General features: G+C 34.5%; 1 protein-coding gene across 9 annotated transcripts in view; it reads left to right on the forward strand.

Moving 5' to 3' along the window:
• Nucleotides 1-19241, forward strand: part of STAU2 (staufen double-stranded RNA binding protein 2) — a 313378-nt gene that overhangs the window by 14229 nt on the left and 279908 nt on the right. The window contains exon 4 of one of the 9 annotated variants that reach the window (XM_040487576.1): nucleotides 15433-15561. The exons of 7 other annotated variants lie outside the window; for them this stretch is intronic. In XM_040487576.1, the coding sequence (XP_040343510.1) occupies nucleotides 15522-15561 (40 nt within the window). In that variant the 5' untranslated portion in view covers nucleotides 15433-15521. Of the gene's footprint in view, nucleotides 1-15432; nucleotides 15562-18479; nucleotides 18568-19241 lie in introns of those variants that run through there. One more of the 9 variants, XM_040487577.1, reaches the window with a different exon arrangement.

Raw genomic sequence — 19241 nt, forward strand, 5'->3', positions numbered from 1 at the left:
CCAGCAGTATATTTAAATGGTTATACACCGTGACTGAGTGGGATTTACCCAAGTGGGAATGCAAGGGCAGTTCAACATAGAAAAATCAAACTGCATCATACCCTGCATTAGTAGGATAAAGGGTAAAAAACAAACATCACCAGTTAATATGGAAGGCTTTTGACAAAATATAACACCTGTTTATAATAGAAACACTCCAAAACTAGAAAGAGAAGGGAAATTCTTTAGTATGATAAAGGGATTTATGAAGAACCCATAGCTAACTCAGTGGTAAAGGATCCAACTCAGTGGGTAAAGGACAAAACTTTTCCCTATGATCAGAAGCAAGACAAGGATGCCTATTTTCACACTGCTGTTCAGCATTGTGGTAGGAGTTATAGCCAGAGCAGTTAGGCAAGAAAAAGAAAAGACATTTAAATTGGCAAGGAAGAAGTAAAACTGTTTGTATTTGCAGATAACATGATCCCATATATGGAAAATCCCAAAGAATCTACAAAAACCCACTAGAGGTAATAAACAAATTCAGAAAATTTGTAAGTACAGGATCAAACACAAAGTCAAATTGTGTTTCTGTATACCAGCAGTGAACAATCCAAAAAGGAGAAGAAGAAAACTGTTCATTTAATAATATCCAAAAATTTAAGGAGTTGAACCATTTATACACTGAAAACTATAAAACATTGTTGAAAGAAATTAAAGAAGATCTAAATAAATGGAAGATCTAAATAAATGTGTTTATAGATTGGAAGATTTAGTATTGTTGAGGTGGCAATACTATGCAAAACAATGTACAGATTCAATGAGATCTCTGTCAGAATTCTAGTGACCTTTTTGCAGAATTGGAAAAGCAGGTTTTTAAATTCATACGAAATTGCAGTGGTCTTAAATAGCCAAAACTCTATTCTTAAAAAAGAACAGAGTTGGAAGACTCATACTTCCCTATTTCAAAACATATTAATAAAGTGACAGTAATCAAAACAGTGTGGTACTGACATAAGGATAGACATATAAACCAATGGAATAGAATTGAGAGGAGAGAAATTATCTATCTATCTATCTATCTATCTATCTATCTTATCTATCTATCTTTATCTACAGATGATTTTTGACAAGAGTGCCATGACCACTCAATGCAAGAAAGAAAAATTTCTTTAACAAATAGTTTTGGGACAACTAGATACCCACATGCAAAAGAATGCATTTAGACCCCTACCTCATACTGCATTAATATATTAACTCCAAATTGGGAGGAGGGTGTGTGCCTGGGTGGCTCAGTTGGTTAAGCATCCTATTCTTGGTTTTGGCTCAGGTCATGATCTCATGGTTTGTGGCTTTGAGCTCTGTGTCAGGTTCACTGCTGCTGGTGCGGAGCCTGCCTGGGATTCTCAATTCTCTCTCTCTCTCTCTCTCTCTCTCTCTCTCTCTGACCCCTACTCCCCCTCACCTTTCTATCAAAATAAATAAACTTAAGATATATTAACTCTAAGTGGATCATTGACTTAAATATAAGAACTAAAACCCTGAAAACTCAACAACAGAAGTATAAACAACCCAACAAAAAAATGGGCAAAAGACTTAAATTGACAATTCTCCAAAGAAGATACACAAATGACCAATATGAAGAAATACTCAACCTTGTTAGTGATTAGGGAAAAGCAAATGAAAACCACAATGACATACCACTTCATGCCCACCAGGATGACTAGAATAAAAGGCAAAAACAGTAACAAGTGTTGGTACAAGGGTACAAAGTGTTGGTACAACAATGTACAAAGGTATATTGCTGGTGGGAATGTAAAATGATTCACCTGTGGAAAACAATTTGGCAGTTCTTTAAAATATTAAACATAAAATTAGTATATGACCCAGCCATTCTATTCCTAGGTGTATATCCAAAAGAACTGAAAACAGGTGCTCCTATATATGTACACACATGTTCATAGTAATACTGTTTACAATAGACAAATGATGGAAGCAGCCTAAATGCCTATAGATGGAAGAATGATTAAAGAATGATTAGGGGCGCCTGGGTGGCGCAGTCGGTTAAGCGTCCGACTTCAGCCAGGTCACGATCTCGCGGTCTGGGAGTTCGAGCCCCACGTCGGGCTCTGGGCTGATGGCTCAGAGCCTGGAGCCTGTTTCCGATTCTGTGTCTCCCTCTCTCTCTGCCCCTCCCCCGTTCATGCTCTGTCTCTCTCTGTCCCAAAAAATAAATAAAGGTTGAAAAAAAAAATTAAAAAAAAAAAAAAAAAAAGAAAAAGAATGATTAAAGATGGTGCTGTAGGAAGATCCTGAACTTGCTCCTCCCACAATAAATAAACAACTACATATGGAATAATGTTTCTACAACATATGTTTCTACAACAAAGGACAAAAAAGACAGCCTTGAGATGGAGAGAAGAGGCAGAAACATCATCTTGCCAAAACAAAACAAAACAAAAACCCCAAAAAAACAAAACAAAAAAACATTCCAGGTGTAATATATAATCAGGAGGGAACTCAAAAATACAAAACTTTTCCCTGAGGAACCAGAGGTTAGTGATTCATAACAGGTATCCCAGTCCTTGGATCCTGCATAACAGAGACAAGCCATGCAAATACTGGGCTTTGAAAACCAACTGGGATTATATCCAGAGAAACCATAGAACTATAGGAGTGGAGAACCCACTCTTAAAGGATTAGCACATGTACTCACCCCAGGATCAGCACAAAAATACCAATTTGAAAAGTGCCTCTGTGAAGAAGACCCACTTAGTAATTTTAAAGCGTCTGTCAGGAAACTGTTGGGACTTTTCTCTGGGGATGGAGGCATTGGTAGGTGCCATATTTGTGACCTCATCCTACCTTGCTAATGTTGGTGCTGGTGGGAACCACTTTGCAGCTATATCTCAAATTCCTGGAGACAGTGGGCACACCCAGCTGAGAACCCTGCCCATTCCCACAGTGCAGTCATGTGTTGCAACCAGGTGAAAGTCGCACGCAGCCACATGCAGCTGAGCCAGGTGTCAGCCTCATTCACCCTGTGCTGGAGACATGGTGCCGCCACAGTAGACAGTGCAGGCAGCCCACACAGGGAATTGTGCTTTTGAGGTACATATGACTTCTACACAAGGCCACTCCTTCAAGACTAGGAGAGGTGATTTGATTTGCCTGATACATAGAAACAAACAAGAGTCAGGCAAAATGAGGAGACAGAGAATATGTTCCAAATGAAAGAACAAGATAAAACACCAGAAAATGACATTAATGAAATGGAGATAAACAACCAACCTGATAAAGAATTTAAAGTAATGGTCATAAAGATGCTTACTGAACTTGGGAGAAGAATAGATGAACACAGTGAGATCTTCCATAAAGAGACAATGTAAGAAAGGTCCAAACAAAAGTTACAGAGCTGAAGAGTAAAATAACTGAACTGAAAAATACACAGACTGGATGAGCTGGATGAGCTGAATATTGGATCATTGACCTGGATGGCAAAGCAATAGAAGTCATGTAGACACATTAGCAAGAAGAAAAAAAAGTTAAGAAAATGAAGATAAGGGATTTTTCTTTCGGACACTATCAAGTGGAATAACATTCACTTTATTTGGGTCCTAGAAAGAAAAGAGAGAAAGGGGCAGAAAACTTATCTGAAAAAATCATGGTGGAAAACTTCTAATCTGGGGAACGAAATATACATACAGGTCCATGAGAGAATTCCAAATAAAATGAACCCAAAGAGATCCACATCAAGGTACATTGTAATTAAAATTAGAGAGAGAATCTTCAAAGTAGCGGGAGAAAACTTGTTACATAAAAGGGAAATGTCATAAGGCTATCAGCAGAGTTTTCAGCAGAAACTTTGCAAGCTAGAAGAGAGCAGCATGACATGTTCAAAGTGCTGAGTGGAAAAAACTGCCAACCAAGAATTCTCTAGTTGGTAAGGTTATCATTCAGAATTGAAGGAGAGATTAAGAATTGTTCAGATAATCAAAACCTAGAGGAGTTCATCACTACTAAACCAGCTTTACAAGAAATGTTAAAGGGACTTCTCTAAACTGAAAAGAGGTGGCAATAACAAGCAAATGTATGAAAGTAAAAATCTCTCTGGAAGAGGTAAATATATAGTAAAGGTAGTGGATCAATCACTTACAAAGCAAGTTTGAAGCTTAAAAAAAGACAAAAATAGGGGCACCTGGGTGGCTCAGTCGGTTAAGCATCTGACTTTGGCTCAGGTCATGATCTCACGGTTTGTGAGTTTGAGCCCCACGTTGGGCTCTGTGCTGACATCACGGAGCCTGGAGCCTGCTATGGATTCTGTGTCTCCTTCTGTCTCTGCCCCTCCCCAACTTGTGCTCTGTCTCTCTGTGTCTCTCAAGAAATAAATGTAAAAAGAAAATTAAAAAAAAGACAAAAATAGTAAAATTAAATAAAACTATGGTAATTAGTTAAAGACTGAATGAAATGATGTAAAACGTGACATCAAAAATATAAAACGTGGGCAGGGTGGAGAAAATGTGTTTTGGAATATGTGCAAATTTAATTGCTATCAATTCAAAGCAGACCATTATATACATAGTAAATTATATATGAACTTCATGGTAACCACAAAACAAAAAGTTACAATAAATACACAAAAGTGAATGAGAAGGAAGATGAACAGAACACTAAAGAAAGCCATCAAACCACAATGGAAGAGAAAGAAGAAAGGAACAGAGGAACTATGAAAACAGCCAGTAGACTGAACAAAATTGAAAAAAGTACACCCCTATCAATAGTTGCTTTCAGTAAATGGCCTAAACTCTCCAACCAACAGATGCAGTGGCTGAATGGATTTAAAAAAAAAAAAAAAGCAAGACCCATCTATATGCTGCCTACAAGAGTCTGACTTCAGAAATGACATACACAGACTAAAAATGAAAGGATAGAGAAAGATATTCCATGTAAATTGGAATTAAACCTGGAAGGATGCCTAGCTGGCTCAGGTGGTGGAGCATGCAACTCTTGATTTTAGGGTAATGAGTTCAAGCCCCATGGTGGGCATAGAGCTTATTAAAAAAAATGAAAGAAAGCAGTATGGTTACACTTTTAGCAAAGAAAATTGACTTTAAAACAAAAATTATAATAATAGACAAGGAAGGACATTACATAATGATAAAGGGGTCAATCCAAAAAGAAGACATAATAAATATATATGGACCCAACATAGGAACATCAAGATTTATCAAGCAAATATTAACAGATCTAAAGAGAGAAATTGATAGCAATACCGAAATAGTAGGGGACTTTAACATCCCATTATATCAATGAATAGATCATCCAGACAGCAAATTAATAAGGAAACCTCAGCCTTAAGTGACACCATATAGATTTAATATATACAGAACATTCTATATAAAAGCAACAACAAACATTATTCTCAAGTGTACATAGGCCATTTTAGGTTAGATCACATGTTAGGCCACCAGTTAAGCTTCAGTAAATTAAAAAAGATTGAAATTCTATTGAGCATCTTTTCTGATTACAATGATATGAAACTAGAAATCAATTACAAGAAGAAAACTTGAAAATGGGGAGGTTAACATGATACCCAACGCCATTGAAGAAATCAAAGAAATAAGACAAATTCTGAGAGATAAATGAAAATAGAACTATGATATACCAAAATCTTTGGGATACAGCAAAAGCAGTTCTAAGAGGGAATATTATAGGAATATAGGACTACCGCAAGAAACAAAAATCTCCAATAATCTAACTTTGCACCTAAGGGAGCTGGAAAAGAAAGAACAAATAAAGCTCTCAAAGTTAGTAGAAGAAAAGAAATAATAGCAATCAAAGCAGAACTAAATGAAAGAGACAGAAACATAGAAAAGATTAATAAAACTAAGAGCTGATTATTTGAAAAGATAACATTGACAAATTTTTAGGTAGACTAACAACCAAGAAAAAAGAGAAGGCTCTAATCATCAAAATCAAAATGCAAGAGTAGAAATTAAAACTGACACCACAGTACAAAGGGTAAGAGACTAACAAGAAATATATGCTAACAAATTGGACAACCTAGAAGAAATGGATAAATGCCTAGAAACAACTATCTTCCAGGACTGAATCATGAAGAAATAGAAAATCTGAATGAACCAGTTATGTTGAGATTGATTAGTAATGGAAAACTTCCCAACAAGCCAAAGTCCCAAGACCAGGTAGTTTTGCTGGTGACTTCTACCAAAATTTAGAAAGATTTAACACCTGTCCTTTTCAAACTCTTCCAAAAAATTGAAGAGGAGGGAATACTTCCAAACTCATTTTATGAGGCTAGCATTACCTGGATAACAACCCAGACATGGATACCATATAAAAGATTTTTAAAAATTATAGGGCAACATCACTGATATGAACATTGATGCAAAAATTCTCAACAAAATGTTAGCAAACTGAATGCAACAATACATTGAAAGGATCATAAGCCAAGATCAAGTAGGATTTATTGAAGGGATGCAAGGAATGGTTCAGCATCCATCAGCCAACCAACATGGTACAGCACATTAACCAAATGAAGGAAAGAATTGCATGATCATCTTTATAGATGCAGGAAAAACATTTGACAAATTTAAACATTTGTGATAAAAACTCTCAACAAAGTGGCTACAGAGGGAATGTACCTCAACATAACAAAAGCCATATATAGTAAACACACAGTTACCATTATACTCAGTGGTGAACAGCTATAAGCTTTCCCTCTAAGATCAGGAACAAGACAAGGATGCCCACTGTCACCACTTTTATTCAACATAGTGTTGGAAATCCTAGCCACAGCAATTAGCAGGAAAAAGAAATAAAAGGCATCCAAATTGGAAAGGAATAAGTAAAATGGTCACCACCTGAAGATGACAGAATACTATACATAGAAAACCCAAAAGACTCCCCATTTTTTGATTGGGATTTATTTTTTGTTGTTGAGATGTAAGGGTTCTTTATGTATTATAGGTATCAATTCCTTATCCATGTATATGATTTGAGAAACAATTTGAGAGAATTTATTTTTAGCAGACTTGCACTGCAAGAGGTCTTGAAGTTATTTAGGCAAAAGAAAAATTACTAACAGATGGAAATTTGGATCTGTGAAAAGGAATGAAGAGTGTAAGAAATGGTAAAATATGGAGTAAATGTAAGACATTTTCTGCATTTTTAAACTTTTCAAAAGAGTTGATTAATTAAATCAAAAGTAATAACAATGAATTGGTGGCTTATAGTATACATAGAAGTAGATTGGTGTCAGTAGCATAAGGAATGGTACAGGAGAATGGGAGGTATGGTATTGTTAGGTCCTTATACCATATACAAAGGGGCATAATATTTATTTGAAGTGTGTATATTTTAGAGCAATTGCTGTAAAAAAAGAAAAATAACTTATAAGCTATAGGGGAGATGAATTGAATATTAAAACCTAATCAGTCCACAAGAAAGTAGGTAAAGATGAAAAAAGGAATAAACAGGAGATGCTACTATATTTAGATCTCTTTTTGATAATTACATTAAATATAAATGATCTAAATCTAGTTAAAAGGCAGATACTCAGATTGGCTAGAAAAGCAGTTGTCAAATATATGGTGTTGAGAAATTTTGAATATAAAGATAAAGATAGACTAAAAGTACAGATTGCATCTGGCTCATATGTAGTAATAGGGACTTTATTTATACTTATCATGAAACAACTCCCTGTTCCATAAAACTAAGTACATAAAATAACAGTTCTGAAGACACTGCATGTGAAGCAGTGAGAGTCAGGGATCTCTGAGTGATAAGAAACAAGTGAGGTGAGCCTGCAATTGCCCTAGTCTGTTGCATTGAGAGACTTACCAGGATGTGGCACAAGCAGTGGCAACTGAGGTGTGGAGCTTGCCACATTCCCCTGGTTGAGGAGATGTTGCTCTGGAACTGAGTTGCAAATTATAACAGCAAGTCTTGAAAGAAACAATATATTTCCATGTTACTTAACTGCATCCCAGAACAAAGTTCAGGAATATTTATAGGGCTGGGAAACACCAGCACACAAGTGCGTGTCATTCAGTTAAAGATTCCCATAGATGCACAGGAACATAAAAACATGAGAATACTCTATCATGGGGGCACAGAATTGATACAGATGATAGAATTAGCTGAGGATTTTAAAACTATTTGTTATAATTATATTCCATATGTTCAGAAAGTAAGAAACATATAAGATGCAAAAAGATCCATATAGAACTTTTAAAGATAAAAACTACATCTGAGATGAAAAGTATAGTGGATGAGATAAATCACAGATTAGATCATGCAGGAAAAAGATTAAGTGTGTATATACTTCCAGAAGTAGTTGCCAAAAACTTTCCAAATAAGTTTTTTCAAATACCTTTTAATGTTTATTTATTTATTTTTATTTATTTTTTTAAACTTTTTTTTAACGTTTTATTTTTGAGAGACAGAGAGAGACAGAGCACAAGTGGGGGAAGGGCAGAGAGAGAGGGAGACAAAGAATCTGAAGCAGGCTCCAGGCTCTGAGCTGTCAGCACAGAACCCAGTGTGGGGCTCGAACCCATGAACCATGAGATCATGACCTGAGCTGAAGTCGGACACTTAACTGACTGAGCCACCCATGTGCCACCAAATAAATTTTATTAAGATGAAACCATAAACCAGAACTTTCCAAATAAATTTTATTAAGATACAACCATAAAGAAGTTCAATGAGCTACCAAGTTTAAGAAATATAAAGGAAACTACCCTGAGGCTTATCATAATCAAATTACCAAATACAAATGATAAAGAGAAAATCTTAAAAGTCAGAGAAAAAATAGACATGATCAAGTTGTGTGCATAGGAACAAAGATAAAGATGACATTAGATTTCTTGTCAGAAACAATATAAGCAAGAAAAGAGTGGAATAATATGTTTAATGTATTGAAAGATGAAAAAAATCAACCTAGGATTCTGTACCTGGCAAAAATATGTTTCAGAAACAAACATGTTGAAAATTTATTTTCAAACACAGAGAAGCTGAAGAAATTAATTGCTAACACCCTCTTTCCCCCCCCCCCCCCGCCTTTAAGGAAGATTTTAAAGTATGTCCTACAGACAGCAGGAAAGTGATACCAGTTGAATAAAAATAAAAACAAAGCCAAAAGACCCACAAGAAATGGTAACTACTTGGGTAAATATATGGAATTTGTTATTTTTTTTTAAAGGATTTTATTTCAGAGAGAGAGTGTGAGTGGGGGAGAGGGGCAGAAGGGCAGACAGAGAGAGAATCCCAAGCAGGCTCATGCTCAGCACAGAGCCTGACATGGGGCTTGATTCCATGACCCTAGTGTCATGACCTAAGCCAAAATCAAGAGTCACTCAACTGACTGAGCCACCCAGGAGCCCCTAGAATTTGTTTCTTATTTAATCTCTTTAAAATATATTTGCTTAAAGTAAAAATATTAACAAGCTATTGTATGGTTTATAACATACATAAAAGTAAAATGCCAGATAACAGCGTAAAGGCTGAGGGAAAAAAGGAAATATAGAGATTCTTATACTCTACATTAGATGGTAGATCATTTAAAGGTAGACTGTGATAAGTTAGAGATCTATATTGTAAACTCTAATGCAGCCACTAAAATAGGAAAACAGTCATAACTAATAAGCCAAAGTAGAATTTAATCATGCAGAAATTAATACGATAGAAGTCATGACAACATGAAAAGGGAAAAAAGATCATTTGGGACAAATACTGTATAAAATAAATAGTAAGAGGATATGTTATAATGAATAACCATATTAAGTACAAATATAAATATTCTAAACATCCCTATTTAAAGGCCAAGATTGAATAAAAAGATCCAACCATTTACTTGGCTATAAGAAGCACTTTTAACTATAAACACAAATAGATTAAAAGTAAAAAAGTAGAAAAAGATGTAACATGTTAACCTAGTTGAAAGAAACTTGGACTGAGTTTATTAATTTCAGATGAAGGAACTTTCAGTATTATCTGGGGTAAAGAAGATCATTTCATAATAATGGGGTAATTTAATCAAGAGGACATACCAGGCTTAATGTTTATACACTTAAACCGAGCTTCAAAACATGCAAAACAAAATGAACAGAAATGCAAAGAGAAATTCACAATTATAGCCAGAGATTTCAGTCACCCCTCTCAATAATTGATATAACAAGTGGGCAGAAAATTACCAAAGATACAGTTGAGTTGTTGAGTTGAGAATTCAATTCAACTTGACCTAACTGGATTTAGAGAACACTCTACTCAAGAAGAGCAGAAAATACATTTGTTCAGAAGTTTACACTGAACATTTACCAAGATAGACTATATTTGCCAAGATTGGGCTATAAAAGAAGTGTCAATAAATTCAAAAGGATTGAATTCATAAAGAATCTCCCAGACCACAGTGGAATTAAATTAGAAATCATTAATAGAAAGATCCTTGGAAAATTTCCCAAATGTTTGGAAATTAAATAGCACGTTTATAAATAATCCATTGCTAGAAGAAATCAAAAAAGAAATTGGTAAATATTTTAAACTGAATGAGGATAGAAACAGCATTTTAAAAGATAATGCTAAAACAGAGGGAAATCTATAGCTCTAAATATCTGTACTAGAAAAGAAGACAAATCTCAAATGAGTTCAGCTTCTATCTTAAAAAACTAGAAAAAAGAAGAGTAATTTAATCTCAAAGGAAGCAGAAGAAAATAGTAGATAATCTGAATAGCTCCCTATGATTTAAAGAAATTGAAATTGTAGTTAAAAGTCTGCCCACAAAGAAAACTCCAGGTCCAACTAGTTTCATTGGTGAATTGCACAAAACACTATAGGAAGAAATACTATCATTTCTATATCATCTTTTCTAAAATATTTGAAGTGGAGGGAATATTTTCCAAAGCCTATGATGCCAGCATTGCTGGGGAACCAGAACCAGACAAAGACATTATAAGAGAACTTTAGAATAATACTACTTGCAAGCATAGATGCAAAACATTTAAGCCAAATTTCAGCAAATCAAATTCAACTGTGTATTAAAAGGTTAATATGTCATGACCACTTGGGGTTTATCCCAGGAATGCAAGGTTGGTTTAACATTCAAAAAAACCCATATGATTCACCATATTTACAAACTAACAAGTAAAAATCATGGTGTGGAAAAATCACTTGACTAATCCAGTAACCTTCCTGATTTAAAAAAAAAAAAAAACCTTTACAAAACTAAGAATAGAAGTGGGATTCCTCAATCTGATAATGGACATTCATGACAAACCTAATTTGCTGACATTGTACTTACTGGTGAAAGGTTAAATACTTTATTTATGATATAAGGAACAAGAGAGAGATGTTTACTTTTACCATCTTATTGAATATTGCCCTGAGGTTCTAGGTAGTGCAATCAGGGAAGAAAAAAAAAATGTTATTCACATGAGAAAGGAAGGAGTAAAACTATCCTTATTCACAGATGACCTGACTGTATATGTAAAAATCTCACAATACTATTAGCACCAGTTGAATGAGTTTAAGGATACAAGATTAATATACAAAAATCAGTTGTGTTTCTATAAAGTAGCAAGGAACAATCAGAAGTTCAAGTAAAAAATACCATTTACAACAATACAAAAATATGAAATACTGATTAACAAAATATGTTAAAGAAAATTGAGAACTACAAAATACTGTTGAGAGAAAGTGAAGGATACTGAAATAAATTGAGAGATACAGTTGTTCCTTATTCACAGATTTTGTATTTTCTTTTTATTTTTTATTTAAAAAATTTTTTTTTAAATGCTTATTTATTTCTGAGACAGAAAGAGACAGAACATGAGCTGGGGAGAGGAGAGAGAGAGGGAGACACAGAATCAGAAGCAGGCTCCAGGCTCCGAGCTGTCAGCACAGAGCCTGACATGGGGCTTGAACTCACAAACCACGAGATCATGACCTGAGCCGAAGTCGGTCGCTCAACCGACTGAGCCACCCAGGCGCCCCTGTATTTTCTTTTTAATGTTTATTTTTGAGAGACAGTGAGACACAGTGCGAGTGAGTGAGGGGCAGAAAGAGGGACACAGAATCTGAAGCAGGCTCCAGGCTCTGAGCTGTCAGCATAGAGCTCAATGTGGGGCTCGAACCAGGGAACCATGAGATCATGACCTGAGCCGAAGTTGGACGCTTAACCGACTGAGCCACCCAGGCGCTCCACAGATTCTGTGTTTTGAGTTGACCTATTTGCTGAAATTTATTTCTAATCCCCAAATCAATACTTGGAGTGCTTTGCAGAGTGGCACAAAATTTGAGTTGCCCGATATGCGCAGTCTGAATTCAGGATGAACAAGGTGACATTCTGTTTTCTTGTTCTAGCTGTCATGCATTAAGCAGGTGTCCTTGGTTTATTTAGTGCCACATTTTTAGCATTTTTGTGGGTTTTTTTTTTTGGTGATTTAGCTGTTTAAAATGGCTCCTAAGCATGGAAGTGCTTTGTAGTCTTCCTAAGCATAAGAAAGTTGTAAGGTACCTTATGGAGAAGACACATGTATTTAGATAAGCTTTGTTCAGGCAAAGGTTACAGTGCTGTCAGCTCTGAGTTTAGTGTTAATGAATCAACGATATATACTAGATAGGGGGTCTTCAACCAGAAACACACATAAAACTAGGTTATGTATTGATTGAGAAAAATGTCATGACCAGAGGTATGTAGGAACCTGTCTTTCCCCTAGCAGCAGTGGTTTAGTATTTGATAATTCACTGTTCATGGTGACATTCTAGAAGATAATTATCATTAGATATTATTATTCTAGTAATGAGAATTAGTTGTATATCTTGTACATGAGTTGGAAAACTCAACTTTGTTAAAATGTTGATTTTCACCAAATTAATCTATAGATTCAAGGGACTTCTCTAATTTTTACAGGCATGTTTGCCTAAAATAAAATTCATATGTAAATATGAGAATTTAGAATAGCCAAAATAAATGTGAAAAAGAACAGTTTTGGGGGACAATACTACCTAATTTCAAGAAATACTATAGGGGCGCCTGGGTGGCTCAGTCGGTTGAGCGTCTGACTTCAGCTCAGGTCATGGTCTTGCAGTTCATGGGTTTGAACCTTGTGTCAGGCTCTGTGCTAACAAACAGCTCAGAGCCTGGAGCCTGCTTTCAGATTCTCTCTCTCCCCCCCTCCCCTGCTCATGCTCTGCCTCTCCCTGTCTCTCTAAAAAAAATAAATGGTAAAAAAAAATTAAAAAAGAAATACCATAAAGCTGCAGTAAAAATAGCATTGGCATAAAGATAGACAAATAAATCAATGAAACATAAGAGGTAGTCCAGAAGTAAGCCCACTTAGATGTAAATAATTGATTTTGACAAAGCCATAAAAAGCAATACAGTGGAAAAAATACAAGTGTTTTTCACATATACTGCTTGAGCATTGGATATTGATATATAAAAAATGGAATTGAATCCATACTTTGCAACATATATGAAAATTAATTCAAAATGGCTCAGGGACTTAAATGTGCAACCTAAACTATAAAGCTTGTAGAAGAAAACTTAGGAGAAAATCTTAGAGCCCTGAACTAGGTAATGATTTCTTAGATACAACACCAAGAGCATAATATATAAATGGATAAGTTGATAAACTAGATTTTATTAAAGTCTGCTCTTCGAAAGACACTGGTAAGAGAATGAAAAGAGATGACACATTGTGGGAGAAAATCTTTGTGAAACATATAACTGATTAATGACTCATATTTGGATTATATAAAAAACTCTACAAATAAAACAATAAGAAAAATAACCTAATTAAAAATGGGTAAAATATTCAGGTGGACACTTCACTATAGGATAAATACAGAGAGTGTGTCAAAGATGAAAAGATGATCAACATCAGTAGTCAGTAGGGAAATGCAAATTAAAACCACAGTGAGATACCATTACACAGCTATTAGAATGACTAAAGTTATGAAGGCTAACCATATCAAATGTTGGTAAGGCTACCATATTTTAGCTGTGTTTAAATCCCAAGGTGGCTTCCTTTGTAAAAGTTAGGGATTGTAGACATGACACGGCCTGCTTTAAGTTAGGTTCTTGAGCATCTTCTTGTTTACAGAACCGTGGTGACCCTATAAAGACTAGAAAGGACAACAACAATTAGAGTCTAAGACTTTTACACTATAAATCATTCCCTTCTTTTGGTGTGACTTTGTAAAATAACTTCTTTAATACAAAGCTTAATCTGTGTGTTTAGTGTAAAAAAGGTAGAACAGTGGGATACTTGAAAGTAGAAAGTGAAGAGTCCCTCTGTTCCCTGCCAGTTCCATTTCTCCCTTAATACACAGGCACATGTTTGATGTAAAAAAATAAAAATAAGACTAGACAGTAGGCTGTTGTATCTGTTTTCTTTTGATCTCTTGTAATGTTTCCCATGTCAGTGCATAAGCTCTGTACCTCATCTTTGCAAGGTTGCACATCCCATTGTAGTTTATTTAATTACTTATTGATAGGTAAATATTTAGCTTGTTTATAATTCTTGGTAATACAGTCTTGCTATACAGATTGTCACTGTGTATATTTTATGTGAGTCTGTAGAATTGCTGTTTTAAAGATAGATGCAAATGAAACTATAAACAGTATTGTCAGATTGCTCACTAGAAGGTTTGTACTAAGTTATATTTGCATCAGTAGAGTTTGCATCCATTTTCCCACATCCTGGCCAATACCTACATGATCATTTTTTCATATATATCAGTTTAATATGGTAAGTTACATTTCACTGGAATTCGATTTTTTATTTGTTTAGACGTTTGTTTTTTGAATAGATGTGTTCACTCAAATTATATTGTGAGTTGATTGTGCATACCTTTGTCCCTATTCCTATTGGATTAAAAAATCGATTCATATCATCTTTGTATTTTATAGTTGTTAAACAATTTTTCTTTACATGTTGCAAGTATTTCTCCAGTTTGTAGACATTTTTAGCATCATTTATGGTACGTTTTGCTCTATGGAAGTTTTATATTTTTATGTTGTTAAATCTGTCAGTTTATCCTACTGTGGCTTCTAGGTTTCTCTTCTTATCTAGAAAAGCCTTCTGCCTTACAGGATTATGACAAGTATTTAGCCAAAGTTTCTTGTGCTTTTGCCCTATTTTTATATTTGCATTTTAATACTTAGGGAATTTATTTTTGTGTTTATATGAGGTAGGAACTTAAGTTTTTCCCTAATAGGCAATTATATCAGAGGAGTTTGATTCTTGGATAGTGATTTTGCTTGGACAACCTTAGGTTATAGTCTAATTTGAAGTTATAAGGTTTGTTTTAGTTATAAATATGGATAAGTAATTCTACTTCTCCTAGAAGGCAAGAACTTGTAGTAGGTAAATATCTTTGCTTTTTTGACTCTGTGTTTTTTTTCCCCCCCTTTATTTACTTGGGAATTAGGATGAGTCACTTCCAATAGCAGGGCATAGGGGAAGGGAAGCCAGCAAAGAGACATAGACACTGTGTCCAAGTCATTTCTGGGACCAGGGATGGAAACGGATTCTTCTGTGGAGAGACTTGCCTTGGCAGGTGAGGTAGACCAAGACTTTATTAGCAACAGCTCTGGCTGCAATTTAACTACTTTAAAAATGTTGCTATTGTGAGTTCTGGCTTAGGAAACTTTTGGTGTTTTGATGGATTCTGGTCAGTTTTTTCTGCGCTTTCCTTCTATGCATTCTATTTTCTGCTAATGATCTACTTGTATTTGATGGAATGTGATGTTTTCTGTGCTTTCTCCTGCATGTGTGCTTAGACAGGCTTGGATTGTCTTTCTCTCTTCTCCCCTTGCTAGCTTGGTGAATTCCCACTTTCTTTAATATAATCACCACCTCTTAAAACCTGCCTTTTAATCCCTCCTCCACCTAAGAAGTCCCTGTAACAGCCTTATTGTAGCACTTACATTGTAGTATTGTATTTGTTTATTATATGTATCTGTTTCTTGTACCCTTCTGAGCTCTTTTGGGACAGGGATTTTTGCTTGTTGATTGAAAAGTCTGAGCTACATTATTATCATATAGTGTGAAGATTTAAGTCCCAGAGAGGACATTTTATAAAGATATAAAAAGTAGGGTATATCTCAAAAAGAATAGAGTATATCTACTTTTTGTTGCCTGTGCTGGTACTGTTAAATATCTATTTACCAGTGTTACTTACCAAAGTTATGGAGAATTACATGTAAACAAATTTCATATCAACAAAAATAGAATATTCCAAAACAAATATGACAAAAATGTTTTTTTATATCACAGCTAGGAATTTTTCAGAGGAAACAAACTTCTGATGTTATAAGTCAATGGAAAACATAACAAAATACATGTTTCTTACAGAATGTTAAAGAAGTCTATTTGTATGAATAAAATCAGTGTATCCTAACAGATTTAAGTTTATTTTTTGAGAGAGAGAGAGAGAACAAGGAAGAGGCAGAGAGAGAGGGAGAGACAATCCCATGCAGGCTCTGTGGGTGCAGAGCCTGATGCAGGGCTTGATCCCACGAGCTGTGAAATTCATGACCTGAGCCAAAACCAAGAGTTGGACTCCTAACTGTCTGAGCCACCCAGGTGCCCCTAGAACATTTTAAGCTAGAATATTTTAGTTTGGAAGGCTGTGAAAAAGGGTTTATAAAAACTGTATCAATGTTTTCATAATTTGATGATGTTTTAACAAATTGTTTTTAATCAGAATAATAATAGATTCTTGTCATTGTGTGTCTTGCATCATCTCATTCAATTCATACTATTATATAGTAGTATAAAAACAACTATTATTTCTGTTTTGCTGTCTAGGAAAGTGAGTTTTCGGTACTTTCTCAAAGTCATATAGCTATCAGTAAGTGGCAGAGATGTCCAAACAGGATCCTAACCATCATAGGGCAGTTGCTCTCTCAAAATGGTCAAGACTTAGATTGTAAAATCCATTATCATTAATGTAATTTAATTATTTTTTTGCATATGAGGTAAATATTTTATTTTTTAATTTAAAAAGTTTTTAAAAATCTAATTTATTGTCAAATTGGCTTACACACAACACCCAGTGCTTATCCCAATAAATGCCCTCCTCAATGCCCATTATCATTAATTTTATTTACTTCTAAGTAGACTTCTGTTCCAGCCACCTAACTGACTTGAAGCCTATTTCAAAATATCTTCAGGGAGGACATTCTTAGGTCTCTTGAAAATGTATACCTGTGCAACAGTGTATGTATTTCTCACTTTTTGCAATGTTGACTTTTCTAAAAAGTTAGATAGAAAGCTAATTTGTGGATCTCAACTTTTATAGACCAATTTGTTTTGTAGTTTGATAAATGCTTTATTAAAATTTTGGTCTAACTTTTAATTATTGCTCTACTCTGTCAAGTAGTTAATACTAATAAGATTTCTGATTAGATAGAGGAATATCTATTCAAAATAAAATTCTAACCATTTTGTAAAATAAACAGTTACAACTAGGACTAATTAGTTGTAAATTTAATAAGTTTAAACCTTTGAATTTTAGTTATAAAGCTTTACCTAAGTGAGATCCTTCGTGCATTTGCATACCTTTCACACCAAAACCTCAGTTATACATTAAAATCTTTTACTGGATGCATGTTCTTTTTATGAAGCAGAGAATCAAAGTTAATGGAATGTAAGTTTAACACCATGTTATTAGTTGGTACTTTTCTTAAAGGATTTAGATCGGGTTTTCTAACCAAACAAGTATACAGAGCTATAAACTTACCATTTTTTAAAAATGTTTATTTATTTTGAGAGTGAGAGAGTGTGCAAGCAGGGGAAAGGCAGAGAGGGAGCGAGAGAGAGAATCCCAAGCTGGCAGCGCAGCGTCCTATGTGAGGCCTCTGTTTCACAAAGTGCGAGATCATGACCTGAGCAGAAATCAAGAGTCAGATACTTAACTGACTGAGCCACCCAGGTGCCCCTATACTTACCATTTTAATCACATTTTAATATATTAAAAGCCTATGCTATTAAAATTTTTCACTATAAAATTGTAACATTATGCTTGCTGTGCTGCTAATAATTTTTGCATTGTAGAAGGTGAATGTGTAGCATTGTTGAGTTATGAAAATTGTATAGTAGTATAAATGCTATTAAACTGTTATGGAAAATTGGCTGATTTTTATCAGACTTTAGTATTTCTCATTTTTAACAAATTGTAATTTTTCTTTTGCTTTTTGATATTCAGTTATCTGTGTTATCTATTGTACTTGAGTTATTTAATGCCATGGTATGTAAGGACTGAAATTAGTTGTGGTCCAGGTCACTTTGTATTTTATATAGTGACTGACTTTCTGGTACAATTTATAAAATTCACGGTGGAATAAATAAGATGCAGATTTCCTCAAACCTCTCTTGACTTACTCTTGTCTTTTTTGTGCTGTTCCAAAAAGTAATAATTACTGTTTTTTTATTTTGTTTTTGTTTTTTGCTTTTTTGTTTTGCAGGCCACATAGGGTGTGGTTTAATTGTAGAATCAGCTGCCAGCTGTATTGGTCCTACAGGTGGTTGCTTAGGTTCTCTTTTACTTGTGCCTTACTAGGTATTTATGTAGTTTTTTAATCAAATAATTTCTTAACTGTAATGATTGTGATCAAATTATTGTACTAAATTATTGGTCCTATAAAGAGTATTAAAAAGTTAAGAGAATACTGTTTTGTCCATTAAACTTGCCACAGAAAGTTTATAGATAAAGTTCCTAAAACCAGCTATTTCCATTCATTTAATGTATGCTCCACACATGGTGGCTACAGTTTTATTGGGCAGAAAGTAATCCACTTGCGTGTTTTATGCTTAGATTTTAAAGTGTTGCTTAGTACTGATTTGTAGGGGATGAAAGAAAACTAAAAAGCAGTTAATGTGTCTATAAATGAGATGAAGGAATAATATAGGATAAAGTAATTTAATATAGTATTAGGAAAATAATTTGAAGCTGTAGTATTTAGATTACTATACATTTAAAAATCTTAAAGTCAAGATAATCTGGGGGTTAAGTAGGATAGATTTATTACCCTTATTTTACAGGTGAAGCGTAGAAGGCTTAGTTTAATTAAGTAAGAATCATTAAGACCTTACAGGTTAGGGAAGGATTTCTTAGATAAGACACAGAAAGCAAAGGTTGGTAAATAATAAAATATAAAATAATCAATTAAAAAAAAGATGGAAGCAATTCCCCAAAAAGGAGGCCCAAATGATCAATAATTTGAAAAGATGATT

This window comes from Herpailurus yagouaroundi, unplaced genomic scaffold, assembly GCF_014898765.1.
Source record: "Herpailurus yagouaroundi ecotype Mexico unplaced genomic scaffold, PumYag 165, whole genome shotgun sequence".
Taxonomy (NCBI): Eukaryota; Metazoa; Chordata; class Mammalia; order Carnivora; family Felidae; genus Herpailurus; species Herpailurus yagouaroundi.